The 19,401-nt window shown below is 47.1% G+C and overlaps 1 protein-coding gene across 1 annotated transcript in view; it reads left to right on the top strand.

The window, feature by feature from the left end:
• The window catches only part of AIG1 (androgen induced 1), a 366,407-nt gene that overhangs the window by 141,327 nt on the left and 205,679 nt on the right, over window positions 1–19,401 (top strand). The window contains exon 2 of the mRNA XM_063443318.1: window positions 5,993–6,148. Coding sequence (XP_063299388.1) covers window positions 5,993–6,148 — 156 coding nt within the window. The remainder of the gene's footprint in view (window positions 1–5,992; window positions 6,149–19,401) is intronic.

The raw sequence follows: 19,401 nt of genomic DNA, 5'->3' as shown, positions 1-19,401 counted from the left end.
AAAACCAGACTCTGCATCAACTATGTAATTTTCCATGGGAGTTTTGCCATGGATCCCCCTCCGGCATGCCACAGTCCAGGTGTTAGTCCCCTTGAAACAACTTTTCCATCACTATTGTGGCCAGAAAGAGTCCCTGTGGGTTTTAAAATTCGCCTGCCTATTGAAGTCTATGGCGGTTCGCCCAGTTCGCCCGTTCGCAAACATTTGCGGAAATTCGCGTTCGCCGTTTGCGAACGGAAAATTTTATGTTAATTTCTACTGATTAGTTTTCTGTTCCAACAGTGAAACTTACTCATGAAAACAATATACATTTTTACTTCTAAGTACAACCAGTGTGGCTCAGGATTCCAGTGATAGTTCTCAGATTGATGATGCCAGAGAGAATCTCTTGACTTGATGGAAACAGAAAATGGACATATCATTACGGCAAAGTGATGACTAAGGGTTTTCTCCCAGGAGCAAAAATCAAGTTCAAAAGACAAAATTTACAGAAACAAAAGGACAACTTGTTGGTGGTAAATATGTCAAGTAAACCATGAACTAGCCTGAAATTAGTTTCCTAAGTAAAGGTTTGCACACAAAAGTCGTTTCAAATGTTTGATACATTGATGGATGTAAATCACTTAGTTACGTCATTAGTTTGGAGAAAACATTTTACATTTATAAATAGTAATAATGATATTGATAACGGCACTGATTAGAACCTTAACCACTACAGCCATGTGTTGGTATAATTTAAAAACTATAGGGGACTACTTAACTTGGGTCTTGCTGAATTTAGTTTGATATGTATGACACCTTTCTATTTCATATTCCATGTTGTTTTCTGTCTCCAGTGACGTGGGACTTTAATAGAAGGAAAATGATCTCTTTATGGTGTGGTGGATGTATTTCAACATTTATAGAGATGGAAACTCTTTCATAGAAACTTAGAATATGATGGCAGTTAAGAATCATTTTGCCCAATTTTATAAATACCTTCATTAGTCCCTGGCCTTATCTTATATCTAGGATAGCCTGATGCCGATCCCACGCATGTTTAAACTTCCTCACTGTGTTAACCACTACCACTTTAGCGCTAGGTTATTCACTAACCTCTCAGTAAAGTAATACATCCTGAAATAATTTTTAAACCTTTGCTCCTCTAATTTAAGACTATATGCACTTGTTGTGGTAGTTTTTCTTCTTTTAAATATAGTCTCCTCCTTTATTGTCTTGATCCCCTTTATGTTTTTAATTATTTTTATCATATCCCCCCTGTCTCGTCTGTCCTCCAAGCTATACATGTAAAGTTCCTTTAACCTCTGCAATCCATGAACCAGTTGTGTTGCCCTTCTCTGAAATCTCTCTAAAGTATCAATATCCTTCTGAAGATATGGTCTCCAGTACTGCATACAATACTCAAGTGAGGTCTCACCAGTGCTCTGTGTAATGGCATGACATGTGCACAGACGTTATTCGGCATGTGCTAAATTATAAATAAAACACTGACACCGCTTATTCTGTTGGAGTATAACGTCCACAGCTTTATTAATTATAAAATCTTTAAATTAACAATTTAGGGTCATTGTCAACAGTAATAACTTCGTTCCGCTCGATCCCCAAATACCCCTGACAATGACCCTACCAAAACAATACGAACATAACAATTGATACAAAACGAATAATACCTGGCTTACCAAAGAGGCCCCCAACATTTGTTTACCTGCAGGGGTGTACCCAGACACCCCTACACTCCTAGGTTCGTCGCCACCGACGGGCTAGAACCTACCAAACACTTTAACTCCGGCCTACTCCAGCCTAGACCTTGGCATAACACTTTCATAACCCACAAATAGCCAGTTTACCCAAGCCCTATTTCCCGCCGCTGTGACCAAACGGGAACTACCACAAAAACTTAGGGAGGGAGGGACAATTCACAGGTAAGGGCAGCTCAGATTAAAATGGCTTAAACTTAAAATGGCCGCTAATTAAATTACCGCTCTCCTCCCTACACCAGCTAGGCCCCACCCCTTGACCTCCAGCTCACCTGCCAACTTTCTGGCCCTGTCAAGGCCCACTCCCCCCCTGCGTTGCTCCATGGGCTTCATGAGCACTTCCCTCTTTCCCTCTTTCATAGATTCTATACAACTGTACAATGGCAAATTGTGTGGTCTGATTCAACAGATGTTTTTAAGTATTTCCTTTGTTATTTAAATGATATTAAGATGAGTCTAATATTTATTATGACTCATTACACAGGTCTATTAATTTCCAGTACATCCATATTTCACCAAATGCTTATGGATATCTTGAGATTTGCTCCTATCGTAAAGCAACAGATGTTAATTTTGTTTTATTTGAATTTAGCTACCTTCCTCCACATTTATTCAAGTGGGTACATGTGGGGCAATTTCTGTGCATCCAGCATTTTTTGTTCAAATGAGAGAGATTTTCTCTCTTATGCTAAGGATTTAAAAAAGAGATTTTTAGAAACAGGTTATGCTAATAATTCTCACAGAAATTATTAGATTTGTTTCCATCCGAATTGTAATTTGTCCAGATTTGGGCGGATCTTAAATTCACAGCCTCCAAGTCTAAAATAAATGTACTCTAATCACAAACCTTCTCTGGATATGAGAGTAGGGAATCTTAGCTCTGCACAACTGGATTTTTTTGCATGCCTCCAGAATTACATTTTTGCATGCCGTTTTTTAACAAAATTTTATGGACAGGTGGGGTTGGAAAATTATAGGGGGCAATCGGGACTGTAGCATAATAAATACATAGATGTATTCCTATCCCTACAGTCAGTGGCGTAACTACCACAGTTGCAGTGGCTGCAGGGGGGAGAAATGGAGGGGCTGCAGGGGAAGGGAGGGGAAATGGAGGGACTGCAGAGGAACAGGGAGAGAGAAGGAGATGGTTGGGAGAGTACAGTTGAGGGGCTGTAGGTAAAAGGTGGGGGAGAGAAATGAAGAGCTGCAAGGGAAGGGGGGAGAAATGGAGTGGCTGCAGGGGAAGGGAGGGGGAAGAGAAATGGAGGGCTGCAGAGGAGGGAGTAGAAATGGAGGGGCTGCAGGGGATGGGGGAGAGATAAATAGAGGGGAGGGAGCAGGACAGAGAGAAATGGAGGGGCTGCAGGGAAGGGCGGGAAGATGGAGCTGAGGGGGGAGAGAGACTCATGGAGGTGCAAGAGTGGTGGGGGGGAGAAAGACAAATGGAGGGTGCCTGGGAGGAATGAGACATATGGAGGGGCTTTGGGGGGGGGGATGTGACACATGGAGTGGCTTGTGGGGGTAATGAGATACATGGGGGTGCTAGGGGGAGCAAATGAAACACATGGAGGGGCAAGAGTGGAGGGGGGAGAAAGACACATGGAGGTGCCTGAGGGGAATGACACACATGGAGGGGCTTTCGGTGGATGAGCCAGAATAAAGGTCTGGGGAGGGGGGGGGGGGGGAATGAGGCATATGCAGGAAATAGTTTGAAACCCAAAGAGATAAAAAATAATAGTAGTGTAATATTGCTTTAAAGTGTTCAGTTGTCATATGTACTGTAAACCCTGCAGCTCACATTTGAAAGAGCCCTCAGAACTGGCTCAATTTTCTTAGCTTTTGGACCTTTAAGAAGTTACACACCCTTTAGATGTTCTGCAATGCTATACAGTAAAATATGGAGAACAATACAATTGTGTGTTAAGCCCAGTTAAACCATTTTGTGCATAAGTGCATAAAAAAGAGACTTGCTCACCTTGTAAGGAGCCTAAAAGAACCTGGCTCCTGTTGTAAACAGCTTAGGTGCCGAATGTGGATGACACCACCCCTCTTGCAATACCTTAGGAACTTTTGGTGTTATCAAAAGAAGATTCTGCAGAACTCTTTAGTAAGTGCAATATGACGCTGAAATATTATAACCACATGAAGTGCATACATCCTCTTAATCCGAAATACATTTGGCCAAATGCTTCTTCGGATAATATATATTATAATATGTATATATTTTGCAATAAACCGATTGGCCCATATTGGCTGCATTTTGGTTCACCTGACTCTGCTCCCAAATCTGTACCAAACATAAGAAAAGACAAACCAACTGAAATTTGGGTGACTTGAAAAGTATCAAGTTTTTAAATTAGTTTGGCCGAGCTGAATTTTCTCGACTTTAGAAATTATTTACTATAATCTAATTGTGATTTGTTGTACAGTAGAGCTGTTTCTTGGCTCAGAACAATCAGCTGACAATTTACCTAGTTTATATTGTGATTATACATTATCTCTTATAATGAAACAAGGAATTTGTTCTGTTGCCAAAATGTAAACGTTTATCCACAAGTTGATATTTGAGTGATAAAAATAAATATTTGAATAATTTCAGAAATATTGTACTGGTTCTTTTAAATGTTGCAATTTTGTTTTGACCAGCTCTAGATGTTCATCTGTTGAAAATCTTTCACATTGCACATTCAATTAACTCTATGTATTGATAATACATCAGTGGTGATTTTTCTTCTGTTGTACAGCCAGCAGCACACAATATGCCGGTAAGGCTAAACACAGGCTTAAAGAGAGGATAAGGGAACATGTTAGTGACATTAAAATATGTAAACTTAAAGGAACACTATAATCACCAGAATAACTATAGCTTAATGTAGTTCTGGTGTCTACTGCCTGTCTCTGCAGGCATTTTAATGTTAACTCACACGACCTTTAAAGTACTTCCTGGGTCAGTGCAGCACAATGTGCAGCACTGACGTTCCGCGTCTCCAGGCCCTGCATGGAGACACTGAACGTTACTCATAGATATGTATTGACTCAATGCATCTCTTTGAGGAGATGTTAATTGGCGCAGTGCAGCATTTGCTGCGCATGAGCAATAGCCTCCCAATTCTTTCCTATTTGAAAAATTATCTAATTTTATAAGTTCAGCCACGAGTTGGAGTGGGGATGGGACCAACCACAGTGCTGGAAATCACTTTTTTAAAGGCGGACAAAGGGATCTGGAACCTAAACAGCACTCTTAGAACTATAGTGTCAGGAATAGATAGATTTTTTTTTTTAAATGTATAATAGGAATCCCTCTCTGATGCCCCCACCACTCCCACTCATTATTAGGAGTCAAACTATTTTAGAATGGTTTGACTTCTTACTTGGGGTGCAAGTGTTTGCCATTCCTTGCCACTCTGAGCTGAAAGTTAAGCGCAGCGTACAGGCTTCTGTTTATTGGCTGTGAGCAATCAGCTGACTGTCTCAGTCAGGGCTTAGCTCAAGAGAGCTAACTGAGACTCTCAGCCGGAGCTTTTTGTCCTTACTACACAAGGACAAGAGGCAAGAAATGGTGCCTTGTGGAGCCAAGGTAAGAAATACAAACCAATAACAAACAATTTGTCTACCTGCAATGGGGTGGACACCAGTATACACCTGGCACCATAACTACTTTAGTGCACTGTACCTGCAATCACCTTTCCTCTCTTTTAATTGCTACAATGTAATTATATGTATGTATGTAAAGTAGCCTAGACTGAAGTTGCTATATGAGAAATATATTTAAAATAATTTTATTAAAGCTAAATTTATGTGGCTTGGGTGTTTTGAGTTTTTTATTTTATTGGCACAGCAGTTTTAAAACCAAGCAAGAGTTAATTGACAGTATCTAGTACATTTAGATTTTGAATAAGCCAAGACTGCAGAATTCTAAGTGGAATACATTGCTATAGCTATGTGTTGCAATGCCAAATTTGTGTCATAGCCTTTTAGAATGTCTGTGTTTGGAGAGAAAATGGGAAAATCAGATCAAAGATCATATAGTTGCTTTGCAATAAATCAAATAGCTGATAGTTCACTCTTCTTAAATCATCCTATCATTAATTAGTTTCGGAGTTGATTCAGCTTGAATACAATGTCAATATATTTTTAGGGAAAATAAGCGAGTGTGTCTGATTTGTATTTAATCTGGACCTGTGAGGGATTTTCACAGTACAGCATTCACTTTAATTTGGACATTTCCTTTGCAGGTCATCCAGGCTGTCTTCTTTGGAATCTGTGTGTTGACAGACCTTTCCAGCCTGCTGACAAAGGGAAGTGACAACCAGGAACAGGAGAGACAGTTAAAGAAGCTGATCTCCCTCAGAGACTGGATGATGGCGGTATTAGCCTTTCCGATAGGAATAGTAAGTGGATATTTTTTTAGAAATACTATTGTGTAATTTTATAGTGATATTCAAGAAATAGAAGGTCAATTGAGGTAAACATTTGAGTATGATTTAAAGTACTATAACTCTCAAAACATATCTTTTTGCCTTTGAACCAACAAGAAGAAGGTCAATCTTTTCCACCTTAGAGAGATCTAGGTCTAACTCACAGACTAATAACAGTTTACCCACTAACAGTATTATAAAAAAAGGAGAGAAAAGAAAAAATGGTAGACCAAACAAAAAGCGAAAGAACAAAAAAAAGTGGGTGCGGGGCTTGCCTGGCATGGTCAGCGGTCACACATTGCAAGAGCTCTGTGAGAATTCCTGCTAATATCGGCCTGTGGACTTCCTGTCACAGTTATCAGAGAACCTAAACACACAGACAGGTCACAACACACGGAATTGCAGTACCGGTCCTTAGAATGGCTGGGCTATGCAAACGGATAGAAGAATCACAGTACAAGCCGAGATCAGATATAGCAGAGAGATGGAACATGAAAGGTCACGCCGAGGTCAAGGATACGAGAAGACAGAGGAAACGTGAGACAAGCCAAGCCTCAGTAACCAGAATAATCATTCACAGCATAACGCGCTATTTGGCTAACAACGTGCAGATCGTGTCCTGTCTCGAGGCTTGCAGGGGCTGATCTTGCCAAAAGTAACAGCCACACTTACCTACCCTCCCCCCCTTACTTACTTACTTACCCCTCATCGATCGGGGCTCCCGAATGGGCCCATGCAGGGTTTCTCAATATCATGTGAATATTCTTCTGGTTTTGAATGTGCTCGTATGGTTTCAAGACTCTTATTTGTTATAACTTGCACAACAAAAATAATGATTGACAAGCGGAAAAAAATAGAAAGAACAAAAAACAAACAAACAAACGGAATGGGAAAAAAAATGGTGGAGGGAGGAAGAAGCATCACAATTGTCCACAGGTGCAAGGTGGTGCTTTACCTGAGTTCTGAACATATTGGCGGTTGGGAATGCACACTCATATTCCTCCACTTTTTTTTTTCTCTTTTAGAGAATGATCACAATTGAAGATTATGCTAGCTTTAGTGTACTAATAATCTTAATTTTAATAAGGACAGGAGGCGAGTATTTTGCATTAACTCTCTTTACTAAACTCCACAGCAGTAAAGAAAAAACGTAAAGTAACAAGTAAATCACTGAGCAGCACAGTATATAAGGGTCATGCTGGCTGCATAACTTCCTCTTTCTTGAAGCGACATCCAAGTCCAGATAGATGCTCGAACGTCCAGAAACTCCACAAAACTGTAACTGTGGTCTCTGGCGAGCGGAACTTGAGTAGACTCCTGGTAACGAGGTAGGAGATAAGACCAAAACGAAGTCGTCCTCCCATCTTACGGAGTCGTGAGGTTAATCAACCAGCGATCAGTGGAGGTCCTGAAGAGGGTTACACTGAAAGGAGAGTATAAATCGGTTAGATACTGAACCGTAACTGTTCACGCCTGTGTGCTTTAACAGAATGGAGTAAATTAACTCAATACAGACTGATTGTAAACTGGTTATAGAGTAAAAAGGGTGTGAGATGTAGGTATGTTGTACGACTAGAGTGTCTGTCTAGGTGGCCGTACGGGCATGGAGGTGGAAGAGATTACGAACGTGTCCAGCTGGAGGAGTAGTCACTAAATAAATCCCAATATCCGTCACCTTCAGATCCACTCCCCCGAAGAGTCAGGGCAGGGAACAGAAGGGAGGGAAAATACTCGCCTCCTGTCCTTATTAAAATTAAGATTATTAGTACACTAAAGCTAGCATAATCTTCAATTTTATAACATGACAGGAGGCTTCCTATTTTGCCATTTTAACGCTGAAGAAGAGACATCCCAGCAGAAGGGGGAGTGCGAAAATAAAATGTACGGAAGGTGGATTCCCGAGACCAGTCCGCTGTTCGGAGAATATCCGAAAGGGACGCCCCTGCCAGGAAGGCTGATGATGCCGCCGCTCCTCGGGCGGGGTCTATACCTGCGAGGGAAAGAATCCAGCGGATCCATCGGGCCAGAGTGGTGACAGAGACCGGTGCGTGAGGGCGTACGTAGGAGACTAGGAGTTGACCCGACGTAGAGGGGCGGAGTGAGGAGGTGACCGAAACATACCTGCGGAGGGTGGACACGACGCAGAGCTGCGGGTCGTCGGGAAAGAAGGGGTAAAAAAACGAAGTTGATCCCGACTTAGTGCGACGAGAAATGCGGAAAGTGACCCCTTCAGGGGCCACCTCGAAGGCGTCAACATCGAAGGCCCGAACGTCGGAAACCCGTCGTAAAGACACTAGGCAAAGGAGAAAAGCAAATTTAGCGGATAGTTGGCGTAGGGAGAGGCAGTCATTCGGAAGCCAATCCCTGAGAAAACGAAGGACTAGACCCACATCCCATAGGTGAGGGTATTTGGGGGCCGGGGGGCGGCGTAGCCGCATATCGCGGAGTAGGCGGCAGACCAGAGGGTCTTTGCCTACCGGGAGATCCCCGACGGGGGTGTGAGCCGCCGAAATCGCGGAGCGAACGACGTTGACCGAACGGTAGGAGCGGCCAGCTAAGAACAGGGAGGAGAGAAAATTAAGAATCATGGGAATAGGTGCTGTAAATGGATCGGAGTCCCGTTCCATGCACCAAGTAGACCAGGAGGCCCAAGCTGAAAGGTAACAGCGTCTAGTTCCCGGGGCCCATGAGTCCCATAAGAGGTCCCTAGCAGCCTGCGATAGTCCGCTGACTCACCAGGAACCCCGGAAAGAGACCAAGCCACCAGGGGTAGCCGGTCTTCCAGGAGGAGAGGGTGGAGATACCCTTTGGGATCCGTGAGAAGGTCCGGGAAGGATGGTAGGAGGAGAGGGTCCCTGTAGGAGGAGGCCAGGAGGTCCGGGAACCATGGTTGGCTCTGCCACAAGGGTGTTATGAGAACTAGTTTGATCTGTTGCGTCCGCATCTGGTGTAGTGTCCTCGCAATCATGGAGAATGGGGGAAAAGCGTAGGCTCCTGTCGTCGGCCATTGTTGGAGAAAGGCGTCCATCGCCTTGCTCTCCGGGTCCGGGAGCCAGCTGAAGAATTCCGGAGTCTGGTGATTGTTGCGAGAAGCGAACAGATCCAGGTGAAAGGGACCCCTCCGGGCTGCCAGGGCCCTGAAAATTCTCGTGTTTAGCTTCCAGTCGCTGACGTCTCTCCAGTGGCGAGAGAACCAGTCGGCTGTGAGGTTGATCTCTCCCGGTAAGTATTCTGCCTGTAGCGTGATGTTGCAAGGAAGGCAATAGTCGAAGATGTCCCTCGTGATATCCGATAGCAGGCGTGAGCGAGCGCCTCCCAGGCGGTTCATGTACTGGACTGCGGATACATTGTCCATGCGTAGGAGGATGCAACAGTTGGAGCTTTCCCGGGCCAAGCTGCGGATCGCGAATGATCCTGCCAAGAGTTCGAGGCAGTTGATGTGCATGGAGAGCTCTTGCGCCGTCCATGTTCCTCCCGTGGAGACGGTTCCGTTGGTGGCACCCCATCCCCACAGACTGGCGTCTGATTCCAATACGAAGTCTGGGGTGTCTCCGAATATGGCCTTGCCGTTCCAGGCTTGCATGCTGTTCAGCCACCATGATAGTTCCTCGCAAACCTCCGTCGTCATCGGGACGGGTTGGTCGTAAGTAGGCCTGTGGCGTAGGTACTTGGTCTTGAGACGTTGCATGGCCCTGTAGTGGAGGGGACCCGGAAATATGGCCTGGATGGAGGCGGATAGGAGTCCCACAATCCTGGCCAGGTTGCGTAGTGGAATGGAGTCGAGCTGGAGAACCCTGCGAATCTCCTTGCGAATGGCTGTGATCTTTGAGGCTGGTAGTCTCAGAGTGCAAGTCGTCGAGTCGACCTCGAAGCCGAGGAATTGTATAGTTTGGGCAGGGTTCAGCTCCGACTTCTGTTGGTTTACTACGAAACCCAACGATTCCAGGAGGGACACTGACAGGCGAGTGTGTTGGCGTAGCCTGTGTTCGTCGGAGCAGAAGAGGAGAAGATCGTCTAAGTAGATGATGCATCGCACGCCCCTGGATCTTAGGTGGGCCACCACTGGCTTTAGGAGTTTGGTGAAGCACCATGGGGCTGAGCTGAGCCCGAAAGGGAGGCAAGTGAACTGCCAAGGGCGTCCGTGCCAGAGGAAACGTAGGAGTGCTCGACAGTCCGGGTGTACCGGGACTGACAGATAGGCGTCTTTTAGATCGAGCCTGGTGAACCAGTCGTGACTTCGAAGGAGGTCTCGTAGGAGGTGGATGCCTTCCATCTTGAAGTGGCGGTAGACCACATATGCGTTGAGGGCGCGTAGGTTGATGACGGGGCGGTATTCTCCCGACTTCTTTCTAACCAGGAAGATGTTGCTGAAGAAACCTCCCCCGTCGGCGGCCGGCTGGATAGCCCCTTTGTCTCGGAGCTCGCGTAGCTCCGCATTGACAAGGTTGCGGTCGGAGGCTGACATGTGGATGGGGCGAGGGGGCTGAACCTGAAAGGGGCTCCCCACTAGGTCTATGATATAACCCTGTACAGTTTGTACGATCCATGTGTCTGAGCAAAGGGCGGCCCAATTCTGGAAAGAAAGGGAAATACGGCCCGCAGTGCGGGTACATGGTAACAGTGGAGGAATATGGGTCCTTACCTGCGGCAAAGCGGGAACGTCCACGTCCGCGGGATCCGCGACCTCTATCCGAGCCTCTTGAGAAGGGTTGTTGCCGGTAGTCCCTTGTCGGATAAAATGGTGTTGGCTGGGTGCGGGGGCCTGAAGGCCAAAATCGGCTGGCGGCACGGCCCCGTTGCCGGCCAGCCCTTCCAAAAACCCCTCTGGTAGGGTTGCTTCGGAAAACTTTGCGCATTGATGACTGCGCCTTATTGAGGGAGGTGAACACGAAAAGTTTCCCTTGTGCCTGGGGCCCAATCTCCTTTGTGCCAAGGTCTGCCAGTTTGCCGTTAATACGGTACAACGCTGCTTTTCGCCTCTCCGAAGAGAGCGTAACATTGGTGTTTCCGATGAAACAAAAACACCGTTGTGCCCATTCACGAACATCATGTGCCCATTCCCTGATGTCCTCGGAGGAGAAGGAGTCGGCTTTTGCGTAGGCGTCATCCGCCAGATACATAATGCGTGCCAGGGGGCCTACGGAATCCAGCAGGTTATCTTGGGCACCCCATAGGCCTTTCTCTACCCCACGGCGGGGGTCTCTACCACTGCGCATCATGAAGGTCGACATGACCTTATCGAATTCCGGGGTCTGAGCGACTTTATCCGGCAGGGAAGGGCGTGGGCATTCAGACCTGAGTCGGCTGCGGACCTCTTTCTCAAGAGGTTTGCGAAGCCACAGGTGCATGAACCTGGCAAGGTGTTCTGGAGGCGACCAATCACCCGATCTGTGGTGCCGTATGTTACGGGGGTCGAACATCGCTTGACCCGAGGGGTCCAATATAGTGTCTGAGTCGCGAGGTTCTGCGTCCGCAGTGTCCTCGATACCTCCAGACTGGGCAGCACCCAGGAGGGTCTCTCGCATGAAAGCGGAGACAGACTTCTCATCCGTGCCCCATGCGTCGTAGTCCGAGTCAGAAGCATCAGCTTGCCACTCATCCAGGACTGACATGGACTGGGCAGGGTCCTGCTCTTCATCCGAAGAGTATTCCTGACGGGGGGCCGGGGTGTGTAATTTAGAGGGCTTGCGTTTGGCAGGTGCCTTACCCTTAGTCGGTTTTGGTGTGCAATCTTCGCCTTTGTCATGGCGCTTTTTAGGGCGGGAGTCATCCCTTGACTGGTGGTCGGACAATTCAGATTCCGAATCGTGGCGGGGACGTCTGCGTTTTGGTACGTCAGGAGCCGCGGCTCGGGTCTTGGAGAGTGCCTTCTCCACAGAGGCAGCGACAGCTGCGTTAATCATGGCCTGGAAGTCCACAGGGAGGTTCTGGGAATCTTCCATGTTAAGGGTAGGCAAGTACGTCACTGAAGGCACAGTAAAAAACAGGCACCCAGGTCTTGGTAATAGGCTTAGGGTCAGATTTGGTATAATGGTGGGAACAAGCCCAGAATAACCCCAGCAGGGTATGATAGTGACCTTATAAACTGGGACTCACCCAGTTAGAGAGAACTGCGACAGCTAGTCTCCCAGTAAGCAGCGTATTTATAATGGGGGCTCACCCCGGTAGCACAGGGTTGGGACCCTTAAGTGCAGGTCACAGTGATAATAAACAGGCAGCAGCACTGACCTGACTGACCCAGCCACAGGATATCTTGATAGAAGATGATGAGACAGCAAACAAATAACATATAGAGGTGCTTGTGCAGGTAATCCTTCTGTCAGACACAAAAGGGGGTGAAAACCGCAGTGCAGGCTGCAATAGCAGGTGAACACAGGCACACTGAGACCCTAATGAGGTGCACGAGGCAAGATTAAGATGGCCGCGAAAATCTCGCGAGATTCGCGATCCAAAATGGCGGCCGCGAGGTAGGCCGCAAAGCCGGGGACTAAATTAATAAGGCCGGCCGCGGGCGGAAGCGGGCCGGCGCGGAACCGGTCGCGAACGATACCGGCCGCAAGGAGGGAGCCCAGGAGGGTACTCCAGGTAGGGGGGGGGGGGCGGTGGGAAGACCTGGGTGGACCGGGGGAAAGCCAGGAAGGGTCCCAGAAGGTGTAAAGGGGCAGAGAGGAGGGCAGAAAGGCCACAGAGAGCCCCTAGTCCCACAGCCCACTACAGAAATATGACAAAAGGGCTAATGTAATAGCAAAGTTAGTGTAAAATTAAAACAAACATATAATAGAACAAGGTAATGACAAATAAGTGAAAAAAAGCTCCAGGGGAGCAGATATTCTGACCTGTCTGCGATGGAGCAGTAAAGAAAGAGGGAGTTATGCAGCCAGCATGACCCTTATATACTGTGCTGCTCAGTGATTTACTTGTTACTTTACATTTTTTCTTTACTGCTGTGGAGTTTAGTAAAGAGAGTTAATGCAAAATAGGAAGCCTTCTGTCATGTTATAAAATTCCTGTATTACTGTGACAGCTTTTGCATTTGTCCTGGTTTATGTTTCTTGTCCACAACTGGTGGCTCTCAGCTCATAAGTAGATATTGCATTTAGCTAGACAAACTGGAAAAAAATATAAACAAGAAAAAAAAGAAAAGAAAGATAAAAAAAAGTGTGTACTCTGCTTTCACAGCCGTACTCGGTCTTGGCTTTCTGGACTCATATTGCCTTTTCCTCACCTAGCTGTTTTTTTCCCTTCCTCTCTCCATTCTTTCAACTTGCTTACTAGTTAGTACTTACCCCTGGCAATCACTGCCTACCTTACTGCCACGGCTCTATTCTACACCTCAAAAATTAGTTAAAAACACTAGACAAAGCAACCTATGACTTTATTCTCACCAGCATCTACTCCACATGGTTCTGAGGTTGACAAGTTATTTCCATTGAAGTTGATAATGTTCCATTTACATTAAAAGTTTCTGCTACAGTGAGAGAAGTCACACATATTCTGAAACCTATGTTTGAAATCAAGTGAAAGATATTAAGGAATTAATGTAACACCCATCAATGCAAAGCTCAACTGATGCCCCACCTAAAAATCTACACTTTTTAATTAACTTCTCTTTAAACAGGTATTCAATAACAATCCTTTTTGTCACCAAATTCCCTGAACTCCTTCATGAGAATTCACCTATTTACAGAAAAATTAACTTATTTAGTGCATATCACCCTATTGTACTAAACTCACTATTCAAAATATGCAACTTCCTCAGTTAAAGCACATTAGATTAAGTCATTTATCAATATAAATTATAACTCAGAATCACACAGAGTGGTGATCCTAAACAAAGACTTGCCTCATAAATTTGAATCGAGCCATATTGGTCCCGAAGGCCATTATATCCCTGTAGCTATAATAATTCAAGATTTGTGATTATGTATTTTTAATATATTTGCTCTTAATGTTTCTAACATTGTATTTTATACTAAGCTGAATGCGCTAATCTCTTCTGTCCAAGTAGATAGGTTGCTTTTTGGAGGTGACTTTAATAATGTTCTTGACTTCACACTTAAAGGGACACTAAAGTCTCCTGAACAACTTTAGCTTAATTAAGCAGTTTCGGTGTATAGAACATGCCCCTGCAGCCTCACTGCTCAAACCTCTGCCATTTAGGAGTTAAATCCCTTTATTTATGAACCCTAGTCACACCTCCCTGCATGTGACATGAACAGCCTTCCATAAACACTTCCTGTAAAGACAGCCCTATTTAGGCTTTCTTTATTGCAAGTTCTGTTTTAATTAAGATTTTCCTATCCCCTGCTATGTTAATAGCTTGCTAGACCGTGCAAGAGCCTCCTGTATGTGATTAAAGTTAAATTTAGAGATTGAGATACAATTATTTAAGGTAAATTACATCTGTTTGAAAGTGAAACCAGTTTTTTTCATGCGGCTCTGTCAATCATAGCCAGGGGAGGTGTGGCTAGGGCTGCATAAACAGAAACAAAGTGATTTAACTCCTAAGTGACAGTGAATTGAGCAGTGAAATTGTAGGGGAATGATCTATACACTAAAACTGCTTTATTTAGCTAAAGTAATTTAGGTGACTATAGTGTTCCTTTAACAAATCAACTTTACCCCTCAGACTCAAGCACAGGATAACAACCAGGTTTAGATTCACGATTGAAACAAGGTAATAGACACACTTTTAAAGGGACAACTCCCACCAGGGTCATCCAAATCATGAGGGCCATGTTTCCAGCAAATGCAATAGAAATTACATCAATATGTGGGCATACCTAAAGGTTTCAATTGACTGCAGACTTTATTTAAAATGTAGAAGTGCAGACCAAGTTTCGGCCCTAAAGTGAGGCTTTGTCAAGTGATAGCAGGTATCTTGATGAATAGAGTAGTGATGTCCCGAACGGTACGCTGGCGAATAGTTCCTGGCGAACATAGCGTGTTTGCGTTCGCCACGGATGGCGAACATATGCAATGTTCGGTCCGCCCCCTATTCGTCATCATTGAGTAAACTTTGACCCTGTACCTCACAGCCAGCAGACACATTCCAGCCAATCAGCAGCAGACCCTCCCTCCCAGACCCTCTCACCTCCTAGACAGCATACAATTTAGATTAATTCTGAAGCTGCATTCATTTTTTTTTATTATTATTTTTATTTTTTTGTGTTTATTATACATTATCCTCCATAGCCAGTAACCTGTGTTTATTATACATTATCCCCCATAGCCACTAACCTTTGTTTATTATACATTATCCCCACATAGCCAGTAACCTGTATTTATTATACATTATCCCCCCATAGCCAGTAACCTGTGCTTATTATACATTATCTCCCCCATAGCCAGTAACCTGTGTTTATTATACATTATCCCCCCACAACCAGTAACCTGTGTTTATTATACATTATCCCCCCACAACCAGTAACCTGTGTTTATTATACATTATCCCCCCATAGCCAGTAACCTGTGTTTATTATACATTATCCTCCCATAGCCAGTAACCTGTGTTTATTATACATTATCCCTCCCGCATTTCCGGACTTTTTGGGAGTTTTGTTGCAGCCACTTGGTAGATAACTCCCTAATTCCCACGGTATTAGGGAGTTATCTACCAAAAGGCTGAAAGACCTAAATTGGTCTTTCAGCCAAATTTACTAATACTAAGTAAAAATTACTTAGTATTAGTCAGGGGCGGACTGAGAACCCTCAGGGCCCCCGGGCAAAATAAATCAAGGGCCCCCTTACAGGCCCCACCCATACTCTGCAGCAAGCGCCACCCATGTCCCGCCTCCATGCACCGCCTCCAGCCACACCCTACACAATCTGTAGACACAAGGAACAAAAGTGCAATAATCCCTTCGAGGCCCCAGTGGAGACTACAATTGAGGGCTAATGGGCCATGGAGGGGGGTCTTTCTAGCAGAGGCTATCTCAGTGTCCTTTAGAGAGTGTGTTAGAAAGAATCCCCTCCAGGCCCTATTAGAGACTACAATGGAGTCTAATAGGCTTGGAAGGGGGTCTTTCTAACAGAGGCCATCTCAGAGTCCCTGCTGGAAACAGTCGCCTCCAGGCCCCAGTAGAGACTACAATTGAGGGCTAATGGGCCATGGAGGGGGGGAGCATTCTAGCAGAGGCTATCTCAGTGTACTTTAGAGAGTGTGTTAGAAAGAATTTCCTCCAGGTCCCATTAGAGACTACAATGGAGTCTAATGGGGCTTGGAGGGGGGTCTCTCCAACACTCTGGTTCCTATTCACAATATAGCAACACAACATAGGCCAAGTTGGCTCCTCTTACCTTAATTACTGTTGCTGGCTGGCAGTCTGTGGGCTTGCTGGAAGGCTGTGGGCTTACTGGCTGCGGCTGGCAGGCTGTGGGCTTGCTGGCAGGCTGTGGGCTTGCTGGCTACTGCCGGCAGGCTGTGGGCTTGCTGGCTGCGGCTGGCAGGCTGTTGGCTTGCTGGCTGCGGCTGGCAGGCTGTGGGCTTGCTGGCAGGCTGTGGGCTTGCTGGCTACTGCCGGCAGGCTGTGGGCTTGCTGGCTGCGGCTGGCAGGCTGTTGGCTTGCTGGCTGCGGCTTGCTGGCTGCGGCTGGCAGGCTGTGGCTTGCTGGCTGTGGCTTGCTGGCTGGCAGGCTGTGGCTTGCTGGCTGTGGTTGGCAGGCTGTGGGCTTGCTGGCTGTAAGCCTAACTGGTGGCCTGTGGGCTGGCTGGCTGGCTGGCCGGCCTGTGGGCTGGCTGGCTTGCTGCCTACACCGGCACTTGTAGATTATTTAAAGAAATAATCCATGCACAATAACCACTACTGCTCTGTGTAGTCGTTATGGTGCCAGGAGGGCCGGGCCCCCCTCCCAGAGTAAGTAGTCAAACCATTTAAGAACAGTTTGACAACTTACCTGGGGTCTGCTGGGATATGAGGCTGTAGTAGGGTATAGGAGCAGTGGTGCAATGTGTAAGGGGTGCAGTGTGTGTGAAAGGTTCAGTGTGTGTGAGGGGTGTAGTGTGTGAATGTGTAGGGTGTGTGGGGCAATGTGTGTATAAGGGGGCTGTGTATGTGTGTGGCAATGTTAGTATGGGGGGCTGTGTGTGTATGGGTGGGCAGTGTATGTGTGTGTGTGAGGCAATGTGTGTGAATGTGTATGGTGTATGGGGGGCAGTGTGTGAATGTGTATGGTGTGTGGGGGCAGTGTAACCAGGAAACCCTAGTGGTCACAGTGTTGAGAGTGAACTCTAGCCCGTAGCTCCAGGGTTTACTCTCGCAAGAGCCGTAACGTTGCCGTGGTAACTGCGGCAACGATCTGTGCTCGCGCAAGAAGGACCCAGAGGAGCTGCAGGCTGAGCTCCCGGGTCCTCTCTCCCTCCCCTGCCGGCTGCCCGCACGGTGCCTGCGGACAGGGGAGGGGGCAATTGCCCTCCTCTTACTCCCCCTCCCCCTCTTCTTACCCCCTTCTTACTCCCCCCTCTTCTTACTCCACCCTCACTCTCTTCTTACCCCCCTTCTTACTCTCCCCCTCTTCTTACTCCCCCTTCTTACTCTCCCCCTCTTCTTACTCCCCCCTCCCCCTCTTCTTACTCCCACCTCTTCTTACTCCTCTCTCTTCTTACTCCCCTCCCCCCTATTCTTACCCCTCCCCCTCTTCTTACTCCCCCTCCCCCTCTTCTTACCCCCTCCCCCCTCTTCTTACTCCCCCCTTCCTCTTTTTACTCCCCCCTTCCTCTTTTTACTCCCCCCTCCCCCTCTTCTTACTCCCCCTCCCCCTCTTCTTACCCCCTTCTTACTCCCCCCCCTTCTTACCCCCTCCCCCCTCTTCTTACCCCCCCTCTTCTTACTCACCTCCCCCCTCTTCTTACTCTTCCCTCCCCCCTCTTCTTACTCCCCCCTCCCCCTCTTCTTACCCCTTCTTACTCCCCCCTCTCTTCTTACTCCCCCCTCCTCTCTTCTTACCCCCCTCTCTCTCTTCTTACTCCCCCTCCCTCTCTTCTAACCCCCCTCTCTTCTTACCCCCCTCCCTCTCTCTTCTTACCCCCCTTCCTCTCTCTTCTTACCCCCTCCCTCTCTTCTTACCCCCACCCTCTCTCTTCTTACCCCCCTCCCTCTCTCTTCTTACCCCCCTCCCTCTCTCTTCTTACCCCCTCCCTCTCTCTTCTAACCCCCATCCCTCTCTCTTCTTAACCCCCTCTCTCTTCTTACCCCCTCCCTCTCTCTTCTTACCCCCCTCCCACTCTCTTCTTACCCCCTCCCTTTCTCTTCTTACTCACCCTCCCTTTCTTCTTACCCCCTCCCTCTCTTCTTTCCCCCCTCCCTCTCTCTTCTTACCCCCCTTCCTCTCTTCTTACCCCACTCTCTTCTTACCCCCCTCCCTCTCTCTTCTTACCCCCTCCCTCTCTCTTCTTACCCCCCTCACTTTCTCTTCTTACCCCCCTCCCTCTCTCGTCTTACCCCTCATCCCCTCTCTCTTCTTACCCCCCTCTCTCTTCTTACCCCCCCTGCTTCTCTCTTCTTATCCCCCCCTCCCTCTCTCTTCTTACCCCCTCCCCTGTAGCGTGGCCGAGCTGCTCTCCGGTCCGCGATGCCCGGCTGGAGTGATAGGAAGGTGCACACTGAGTGTGCACCTTCCTGTCAGTCCGGCCGGGTACAGGAAACAGAAACTCCGCGCGGAACAGGAGTTTCTGTTTCCTGTACCCGGCCGGACTGACAAGAAGGTGCACACTCAGTGTGCACCTTCCTATCACTCCGGCCGGGCACCACGGACCGGAGAGCAACTCGGCCACGCTACAGGGGAGGGGAGGTGAGAAGCTGCAGCCGCCTGAGGCTCTTAAGAGAGCGCTCAGGCGGCTGCAGCATTTAAAGGGGCGGCCGGCCCCCTCAGAGTGTGCCGCCGTGCCCCCTGATCGCGGGCCCCCCTCCCGGCCGAAGTGCCCGACCGGTCAGTCCGCCCCTGGTATTAGTAAATTGTGCCCCTATTCGCAATACCGCGAGTAGCGGCATGTCTATTTAACAGTGAGCAGCCTGTGGCTCAGAGCACTCTGATTGGTGGGTTTAAGCCATCCAATCAGAGTGCTCTGACAGGTAAATGAAGAGACTGACAGGTAAGTCTGTACATTTACCTGTCACAGCACTCTGATTGGTTGGTTTGAAATCCACCAATCAGAGTGCTCTGTGTCATTTTACACAGCGTGGGAAAGTTCTTTGGAATTTTCCCACGCTGTGTAATTTGACTCATAAC

The sequence above is a fragment of the Pelobates fuscus genome, chromosome 2, assembly GCF_036172605.1.
Source record: "Pelobates fuscus isolate aPelFus1 chromosome 2, aPelFus1.pri, whole genome shotgun sequence".
NCBI lineage: Eukaryota > Metazoa > Chordata > Amphibia > Anura > Pelobatidae > Pelobates > Pelobates fuscus.
This window is presented reverse-complemented; position numbering and strand designations above follow the sequence as displayed.